Here is a 10,795-nt window from a genome sequence, read left to right on the forward strand (position 1 = left end):
AAAAACAAAACATTAATAAAAAAAATTACAACATACAACGCTACGACACCAATTGTGAATTGGGCAATAGTGTTTATGATAAATTCGAAAATTAAAAGAAAAAAATAATGATAAAAAAACGAAACAAAAATGTGTTTTCATTAATAAAACCGATATCTTGCTATACTATCTACCCAATATAGTAAAATTGTTTTTTTGTGAAAAGTGCAATTACAGATTTATCTCAATAATACAAGCTTAATGCTTGTAATTCCAACAAATAGATATCCGCACAGTGTCAGATTTTTTTTAAATTAGACAGTCAAACATTTTAAACAGAATTGAAAAAAAATGTTTTAAAAAAAATAAACAATTAAGTTATGTCTTTTCTCATTTTAGCTAGAATTTAATATTGTAAAATATTTTGCTGAAAATTAAGTCAAATTTTTAATATAAAAATTGTTTTATTTCATATTTAAATGTGTTTTTTTATGTTTTTAGCACAATTTTATTTAGGTAATTTTAGATATTGATAGATATATTAGAGAATCTCTTAATAATCTTTTTAAAATCGAAAACAAAAATGCCTCGACGACAACATTTTTCTGTTATCAGCTGGTCTCCAGCTTTTGATCATTTTCTGAACTTTCTTTAAAAGAAAATAAAAATGAAACTGCCTCTGCTGAATAATTTTTCCAAAATGGTGATGAAAATATCTGAGCAAGTAAGAGAGCTATATTCAGCTGTGCCAAATCTTTTATACCCTTCACCAAATTATACTTCAGAATAAAAATTTTAAATATTTTTAGGTAAACATAATTTATTTTTTTTTCCAAAGTTGTTTTTTTCACTGTTTGGAAAAAAAAATTCGAATTGTTTTTTTATTTTTATTTTTGTTTTTTAAATTTTTTATTAATAATATTTAGCGAAAAAAAACTTTTGGTGAAAAAAAAATTCGGGTTAACAAATATTTTTTTCGATTTTGACCCATTGTAGGTCCAACTTACTATGGTCTTATATACATTAGGGTGGCCCTTAATAAACGAAAGTTGAATTTTGGCCATTCTCACCCCTAGTTTGGTGAACATTAGTAAAAAAATCATCCTGAAAAAATTTTAGGTAAATCGGTTGGGGTTAAGACGTGCCATTTATGGGTTAATTTCCATTTTTGTTCTATTATTACAAATACTACACTTCATGTTATATTTCTCTTAAGTTTCATCAAAATCGACCCAAAAATAAATAACATTCCGCTATCTTTAAATTAGAAATTCCAAGTATTGAAAATTTTGACTTTTGACCTTAACGATTTAAGGGTTAACGTTTTCCAATTTTAGTAAAACTTTCAGAGTTTATTTAGAATTATCTGGACTATAATATTCTGAACTGGTTTTACTTAAAATTTATAACAGTAAGGAAATAGATGTCATTCGCCATAAAATGGACAAATAATTGGTTTTTCTCGAAAATTTCAAAATTTAGATCGCAGGTACGCAAAAACTATACGAGATATTTTCATAATTTTTTTTATATTTTTATTCCCTATTATGTTCTCAATAAATCCCAATGAGATGATCAAAAAATTCTGAAATTTGTTTAACAAAATTTTTAAAAATTTGAAAATTAACGCCGTTAATTTTTTTTATTTTTTTGGCCATATCTGAGAATAGGTTAACGGTATCCTACGAAGATAAAAACTCATATATAAGTAGATAGTATGTACATATTTTAAGTAAAAATGAGCTTTTATTTTAATATTTATCAAAATATGTTAATTTTGTTCCTACATTTCTGGTTCTAGTTGCCTGAGACACGTTAATGGCATGGCGAATTTTTAATAACTTTAACATTTTTTGACCAATTTTGGTTTTTTATGTCTCATTAGAACGACAATTACGTACGCATTTCCATTCTTTTAAATTAAAATGCAAAAGTAATTTTTTAATGGCAAAATTTTTACAAAATCTGAAAAAAATGCATTTTTTCCCCTAGTAGATGCATCTCAAAACTTCAGAGGGCTTGCGGCATGTCTTAACCCCAACCGATTTACCATACGTCGTTGCAAAGGTCATTGAAATATCTATCATTAGATATCCATATTGTCTATATTATTAACTTAGTAATCCAGATATAGGTCAGAAATAGGTCAAAAAACGAGGATGTTCTGGTTTTTTCCTTATATCTCAGCCATTTGTGGACCGATTTTCTCGATTAAATAGCAACCGAGCCGGAAGAATTCCGGTGATATTGATGTATGAATTGTGTATGTAAGTTATTTTGGGGCTTCGAAAAGTTGAGACAGACAGACACACAGAAGGACATGGCTTAATCGACTCCGCTATCTATAAGGATCCAGAATATATATACTTTATAGGGTCGGAAATGAAAAATGTAGAAATTACAAACGGAATGACAAACTTATACAAATCGCACTCATTCAACAATACTGTATTATATACCCTTCTCACGAAGTATAAAAAGTGAATAATTCATTTACTAAAGAATTAGTTACTCATTTTAATACCCGAATTAATTCGATTAATTTTAAATGTGTGATCGAATTTTTCGAACAAGTTAAAATATCTTTTATTCGAACAAGAGAAAAATCGAATAATTTGAAAACCCTAGTTACCAATAAAATATATTTTATTTATTTCAAAAACTCCTTTTACTTGAGACAATTCAAAACAAATATTTAGTTTTATTTTATTTGATGCTGTTTGATCTGGCAAAATACTTGCAAAGCAAATTTGTGCTAAAAACAAGTGGTTACGCTTTTTTTAATAAATATTTGCCATGTGTGACCGCACCTTAAGTAATGCAGACGATTCAATAATTGCAAGTCATACCAAATTTTTGCTTTGTGGTAGGAACTTTTCACTTTTAAAAACCCAGCTTATCGCTAAAAATTCTTTATATTTTATCATCTAAATTCGTATAGAATTTAAAATAAAGTTATCGTTGGTATGTTTTCAAGAATTCCTAACATATATAAGCAGCGAAACAAAAATTAAAACAAGTTGTTATTTAAAATTAGGACTAGTGAAAACAACTAAAATGTATTTTGCACCCTGTTATATAGTGATCGCGGTTTTATTAATTTTGAAAATTAATGACATCTATGCCGTGGGACAATTATATGCATCGCAAGCAAATGTTACATATTATATTGAATTTGAGCGCAAGGTATCAAAAGAGGTTTAATAGTCATACTACAAGAGATAATAATTTTATATTTCTTTTAGTACACTTGGTTTGATAGTCAACTGGCATGCTCAAGCATGAACATGACATTGGTGGAGATTAGTACAAGTTCAAAATCCCAGGATCTTGACGCACTTATCAAAATTGTTCAAGAAGAGCATAATAATGATTATGACAACTATCTTTGGATTGGTGGAATTCGAATGCGACTCCCGGAGCAGCAGTTCGTATGGTTTTCTACGGGTGAAAAATTTACTTACAGCAATTGGTATGGCATAAATCCGGATTTCAGTGACAATAATTATTTTTGTGTTGAATTGGTTATGAACGAAAATCGTAGATGGAATGATCAACATTGTGTAACTAGAGGTGGTTTTGTGTGTGAATACAGCAAAGAGAAAATAAATCAGCAGGAATTGCATAAGAATCTTCTGCAAGTGCAGCAAAATCTACAACAAGAAGTAGAAACGCTAAAGGAACAAATTAACCAAGAACTGCAAAAGCAAAATAAATGGCAACAACAATTTGAAGAGCAAAAATTGAGATACCATAAAGAGCTTGAACAATTAAAGAATTACAATTTACAGCAATTGGAAAAACTTAAAAACCAATATTTAGAAACTCAAGAAGAACAGCTTAAGACGATTACGCAAATGAAAGTACGAAATAATGAAACTTTGAAGAATGAATTAGAAACACAAAAACAGTTGCAGCAACAAATGCAAGAAAATTTGGATGAAAAAGAACAATTAAACAAGCAACTTCAAGTTGTCAAAGAACAAAAATCTAAACTAGAAGAGGATTTGGAAATGGAAAAAACAAAGCAGCTAAATCAACAAGCCTTGCAAGATCAGCGGAAAGAACAAATAAAGCAATTTAAAGAACCAGCAGCAGAAATGGGAGAACGACTTAAAGAAACAATACAATTAGAACAAGAAATGCAAGATCAAATAAAAAAACATATAGAAAATGATCTTCAAAGAAATGCTAATAATAATAACATTCTGGTCTACTCTCCCTACTCTATGGTTTTTAATTACTACACAGAGAAAACTGATTCGTGTTCACAACCGAATTTGGCGCCAATCGAATTTTGTCAGTTGCAAGTACTATCGACAAATTCGATTGCAATAACTGAATAAATACGGTAGACATCACTGTTTTTAAAAATGATTCGGTAAAAATATATATGACTATTGTGAATTATTTTCAAAATTGTTTGACATTTTTTTTTTATTATTTTTATTGAAAATACAATGAATATTTAACCAAAAAGAAAATCGTATAACAATAATATAGAAAACAAATACAAACTAATAAAAATACATTCAAAATGTTGAGATTTGTTGCGCGGCTTCGTCCCCATCTTTATTTATGTACAAAAAGGTAAACAGTTGGCCACATCGATACTCTACGGGTCATTTTTTGGATTACAAGACATACAAAATGGATCCACCAGTAATGAAAGAAGACGGGAGAACTTCTACAATGCTTTTGAGGAAAGTCATTATGTAATATTGGTCACAAGATAATATAAATAAATAAGAAATATAATTATGAAATATGATTGTTACATACATATATATGTATGTATATGTAAATATAAATATGTACATAAGTACATAAATTGCAATAGAGCATTTACTCCATGCAATTTACATACATAGTACAGACTCATTGAGATATTGAACTTACTCTAGCATATCCAACGGCTAATCTTAAGAATTTTAAAAGTTTCCTTTAATTGTATTTTTTACATATGCAATTGATTTTATCATAGACAATTTTTTAATTTATTTTCAAGAATGTCAAGCAAACAATTTATCAATTCAATTTTTATATCAGTTGGGAACATCGAATTCAAGTTTTTTACATCACAACAGAATTTTTCAATTACAAACACCAATATTTGGAATATGAACCAAATTTAAACTGAATTAATGTAGGTTGTACCTACCGAATTGACTAAATAAATGTCTATAGACACAAATTGGTAATACCAACTTATGAAACAGTAGTTGGAACCTCAATTAAATTTCAATAATGTTTAGATAATTCTTATTACTGAAAATCTATTAAGTTCAGAGTTTTTTGATAACCACAATAAAATTTCGTCTAAGATTATTAAATTTTTATAATGGGAACCGTTTTCCAACCAATCTATTTTCTGTGTGTATAAACCGAATCCTTAATTGCGGAAAAATTTAAGTTGTGTCCTATATACATATTTTTTATATATAAAAACTAACAAAAAATTCCGGTATTAATTATATTCATTTAATTTGCATGAAATCCTTTCATATTTTTTTTTATTTTACCACGATAGGTGTAGCGAAACGCAAAAAGTTAAGCTTGTACTATATATTTAACATTATTTTTATAGCCTTCACCTTCGTGAGAAGGGTATATATTAGAATGACAATCAGTTGTATGGAAAAAAATTTTTGTTAAAATTTTGAAGAGTGCCGGGTGGAATATTTTGACACTAGGCCAGAATTTAAAATAACAGCTCAAAAGTGGAAATTAACCCTTAGCCGCACTTGGGGTCCAAATGACCCTCAATTTTTAAAATCACGAAAAGCACAGCCATTTTGACCCCAAGTGCTCTTAAAGGTTAAAATCCATTTTTGTACTGCTTTTGTAAATGCTAGACCCCAATGTATAGTTTCCTCAAGTTTCATTAAAATCAGCCCAAAATATTTAACATTTCGCTATCTTTTCATTAGAAATTCCAAATATTGAAAAATTTTACCTTTGACCTTCACGATTTAAAGGTTAACGTTGTCCGATTTTAGTAAAACTTTCAGACTATATTTAAAATTACCAGGGCTATAATATTATGAATAGACTTGACTTAAAATTTATAACAGTATGGAAATTTGGCTCATTCGCAAAATATGGACAAAAAATTAATTTTTCTTGAAAATCGCAAAATTTAAATCGCTGGTACGGAAAAACTGTAAGAGGTATTGACATAATTTTTTCATATTTTTATTCCCTATTATGATCTCAATAAATCCCAATGTGATGATCGACAAATTCTGAAATTTGTTTAACAAAATTTTTAAAAATTAAAAAATGGAGATTCGAAACAACCGTTAAAAAAAATAATTATACCCTACACCACCATAGTGGGGAGGGTATTATGCGTTTGTGCAGATGTTTGTAACGCCCAAAAATATTAGTCTAATACCCACTTTAAAGTATACCGATCGACTTAGAATCACTTTCTGAGTCGATTAAACGATGTCCGTCCGTCCGTCTGGTCGGCTGGCTGGCTGGCTGGCTGGCTGTCCATGTAAACCTTGTGCGCAGAGTACAGGTCGCAATTTTGAAGATATTTCGATGAAATTTGATACATATTATTTTTTCGGCTCAAGGACCAAGCCTATTGAAACTGGCTGAAATCGATCCATTATTTCACCTAGCCCCCATACAAATGTCCTCCCGAAATTGGACTTTATCGGTCATAAATGTTTAATTTATATATGTATCTCCACAAATTCCGCTCCAAATAAGTTTTATATACACAAAATTCATGTCACCAAATTTTGTTACGATCGGTCTATAATTGGTCATAGCTCCCATATAGACCCGCTTCCGAAAATCACTTTAACGTGCATAAATCGCTTAAAAATGTTGGTATACTCACAATCGGTCCATAATTGGTCATAGCCCCTATATAAGGCCCACTTCCGGGCTTGACCGACCATACTTTCTTACTTGTTTTTTTGTTTGGCCATACCTGCGAATAGGTCAACGGTATCCGACGAAAACAAAAACTAATACACAAGTAAATACGGATATATTTTAAATAAAAATTAGCTTTTATTTTAATTTTTCTCGAAATATGTTAATTTTTTTTTTAATAAATTTCTTGTTCAAATGGCCTGAGACACGTTAATGGTCTGGCGAATTTGTAATAACTTTAACATTTTTTAACCAAATTTTGTCATTTATATCTGATTGCAACGATAATTACGTACACATTTCGATTCTTTTGCATTCAATTGCAAAAGTCAAGCAAGTGTTTTTTCACATCTATGTAACTTGTTGGTAATAATTGTTCTTAGCAAAATGTGTCCCAAATAGTTTAGATAGCTCTTTCTTCAATCTTTCGAAAAAAATATTTAAAAAAAAAAAATTTTTTATATTTTTTTTTCCGAAATCAAAAACTTTTTTGACTTTTTTTTTTCTTAAAATAAAGCTTAGATATTTTCCTTATAGACCTATTTGGTCGCTTAGTGGGCTGCGGATTAAATGTGTTTCAATCTAAAAAATTATATACTAATAAGACTTTTAGAACTATCTGTATTGTTTTGTCATAAAATAACACTTTTTTTGTTTGAAGAACCACAAGAATTTGCTTAAACTAAAGTAATATATTAGGACATTACGACAATATGACTTAATAGCAGAACTTTTTTCTGTATACTTGTTTCTTTGTAAAAAAAACAAACCAGCTTATCAAGTTCAACCTTATCAAGTGAACCATTTTTTATAACTTAAGCTTAACTTTTATGCCTCAACCAGTGGAATTAAATTTAAAACAATTTACTATTTATACGCGACTCAAGAAGAAACCACTAAAATGCGTTTTGCAATCATTTATACAGTAATCGTGAATTTATTAATTTTTCGAATAAATCGAATCCATGCCATCGGCTGCATGCATACATCATATGCAAATAATAAGTTTTATATAGATTTGGAGCTACAGGTACTAAAGTAGGTTTAATGTCCAGAAAAAACACATTCTTATTATCATTTCTTTTAAGTACACTTGGTTTGAAAGTCTAGCTGCCTGCTTAAAAATGAACATGACTTTGGTGGATATTGATACAAATGCAAAAATCAGAGAAGTGAGTCTGACAATCAATGATATACAAAAAAATAATAATAATAATAATATTGGTGATGACTATTATGTCTGGATTGGTGCAGTTCGAAAACAACTTCCGAAAAATCATTTTGTTTGGCTTCCAAATGGCGAAAAATATGTTTTCAACAATAAGTTTAACAATAAACCTGATTTCCAAGACAGTAGTGACTACTGTGTTGAATTGAGAGTGTCGCCGAACTGGAAATGGCGTGACAACTCCTGTTCATTAAAGAATGGTTTCGTTTGTGAATACAGTACAGGCAGCAAACATCAAGAGCAACTGCAGTTATTGGAAGGGCCAAAACTAAAAACTCGCAAAGAACTAGAGGAGCTTTTACAAAAAGAATTAGAGCAGAATCAACAGTTACAGCAAGATCTTAAAAATCAACAAGAGGAATATCGCCTGCAGTTACAAAAACTTGTAGTTCAAAATTTTGAGACGCAAGGTAAACTTATACAGGCTTTACAGGATAAGTTAGATCTGAAAGATGAACTAAAACTGCAACATGATTTACAACATCAACTTCAGCAACAGACGCAACAACTTAAAGAACAAAAATTAAAACTTGAAACGGATTTACAAGCAGAAATAATTAAACAGGAGAATCGAAAGCAACAAGAGACGAAAGAACGGGAGAAATCATAATTCTAAAATACAAAAAAAAACAATTACAGGCTACTGGAGCAGTGAAATTTCATAATTTCAGAAAAACACATATAGAGTAAATACATTAAGTATTACAAATTTGAACTTTTTTATGTTTTTAACAAATAAATACAGAATACATAAAAATTTACACCAGTTTCAATAGAACCACCGTCCGACAAATAGAGAAAAAATTCGTTAGACACGAACCGGACACGAATGGAGAAAGACTGTGTTTTCAGTTTTACATTTCGTGATCCTGTGTCCTTTTTTAAGGACTTCAAAGCTTCAAAGAAGTACATTTTTCAAAAAATATTTAAAAATACTCCTGCTATTCCAACAATTACAAATTGTATGTCAAAAGAACAAGAAGAGTTGTAAAAGATTTTGTATTATCTTTATTTTATCCTGTAAGGATCAAAAGTTGTCAAAAATGTTCTTTAAAATGTTTATCCTTTAATATCCTTTAAGATTGCCAATAAAATCCTTTTAAAAATATAGAGCGTTAAAGACCCAAATATTCTATACTAAATGTCAAAATTTCATCCTTTATATATATGGGGCATTTCATGTCAAGTGAACCAACTTTTGAAATCGATGTCTTCCGATCGGGATGAAATTTGCACCAAGGTTACCTCTATTGGATAGTAACTCAGACACAATTTTTCAACAACATCGGTCGAGAACTCTCTGAGTTATAGGGGGTAAAATTTTGACAATTTGGTCAAACAGGGGTTTTTTCTTATCCATGTAACTTATTACCTATTGTTCTTAGCAAAATGTGTCCCAAATAGTATAGATAGCTATTTCTTTGATCTTTCGAAAAAAAATATTTAAAAAAAAAATAAAAAAATTTTAATATTTTTTTTCCGAAATCAAAAACTTTTTTGACTTTTTTTTAAAATACGTCATTTTTTTTTTTTTTTTTTCTTAAAATAAAGTTTAGATATTTTCCTTGAACACCTACTTGGTCGCTTAGTGGGATGCGAGTGGGATATCTATCAAAATAAATATTTTGTAACTCAAAACATAAAATTTTTGACTTTTTTTGCAAAATCAAAAACTTTGTTGACTTTTTTTTTCAAAATGGACCCTTTTTTAATCTTTTTTTTTAGGTCAAACAAAAGCTTAGATATTATCCTTGAAGACCCTTTTGGTCGCTTAGTGGGATGCGAGTGGGATATCTATCAAAATAAATATTTTTTAACTCAAGACTTACAAATGGGCCCTTTTTTAAAATTTTTTTTGTAGTCAAAAGAAAGCTTAGGTCCATTCCTTTAAGATATTTTTAGTCCCTTAGTGGGATGCGAGTGGGATATCTATCAAAATAAATATTTTGTAACGCAAGACATACAATTTTTTAATTTTTTTTTGCAAAATCAAAATTTTTTTCCAATATGGGCCCTTTTTTAATTTTTTTTTTTGCTCAAAAGAAAGCCTAGGTCCATTCCTTTAAGATATTTTTAGTCCCTTAGTGGGATGCGAGTGGGATATCTATCAAAATAAATGTTTTAACACAAAAATTGTATGTTTTGAGTTACAAAACATTTATTTTGATATACACATCTGCTCAAAATAATAGATACACCTAATTGGAAAAAATTTAAATGGCGGTAACATTGAAAATTTCCTCGCAAGCGTTAAGAATACATCATATTATTAAAATTTCTATCTGGCAATGTCATGTCAGTCAAAAATCTGGCAACTATTTGCTTTCATGTTGATTTTTAAAAACGAATTTATTTGAATTACAAAAAAATATTTGCTCATAAAAATAGATACACATCAGTAATTTGTAATTTGTTTATATAAAATTTTTTTTTTGTGCAATTTTTTGTTCCTATTTACGTGAAACAGTAAGTATAATTTAAATTTTAGCAACAATTTTATAAAAAATAGGACTCTTTTGAAGAAAATGGGACGAAATCATCATTGTACCGAAGATGAGAAAAAAATTGTTCAAACGATGAGAAATCAAGGAAAATCATTACGGGAAATAGCAAAGAGCATAGGAAGATCTTTACATTTTGTCCAAAATGCTTTATCTAAAAAACAAAAAAGAGAAACTCGCGGTAGACCAAAGA

The 10,795-nt window shown here is 29.1% G+C and overlaps 2 protein-coding genes across 2 annotated transcripts; both read left to right on the forward strand.

The window, feature by feature from the left end:
- The first annotated feature begins 3,029 nt into the window (after window positions 1–3,029).
- Window positions 3,030–4,325, forward strand: LOC135951716 (lectin subunit alpha-like). Its single transcript, XM_065501411.1, has 2 exons — window positions 3,030–3,165; window positions 3,225–4,325. Exons 1-2 carry the CDS (start codon window positions 3,037–3,039, stop codon window positions 4,323–4,325), a joined length of 1,230 nt encoding a protein of 409 aa, XP_065357483.1. The 5' UTR covers window positions 3,030–3,036.
- Window positions 4,326–7,786: 3,461 nt separating this feature from the next.
- On the forward strand, window positions 7,787–8,858 carry LOC135955182 (lectin subunit alpha-like). Its single transcript, XM_065505539.1, has 2 exons — window positions 7,787–7,903; window positions 7,962–8,858. Exons 1-2 carry the CDS (start codon window positions 7,853–7,855, stop codon window positions 8,709–8,711), a joined length of 801 nt encoding a protein of 266 aa, XP_065361611.1. The 5' UTR covers window positions 7,787–7,852; the 3' UTR covers window positions 8,712–8,858.
- The last annotated feature ends 1,937 nt before the right edge of the window (window positions 8,859–10,795 follow it).

This window comes from Calliphora vicina, chromosome 1 (assembly GCF_958450345.1).
Source record: "Calliphora vicina chromosome 1, idCalVici1.1, whole genome shotgun sequence".
NCBI classification, from domain to species: domain Eukaryota; kingdom Metazoa; phylum Arthropoda; class Insecta; order Diptera; family Calliphoridae; genus Calliphora; species Calliphora vicina.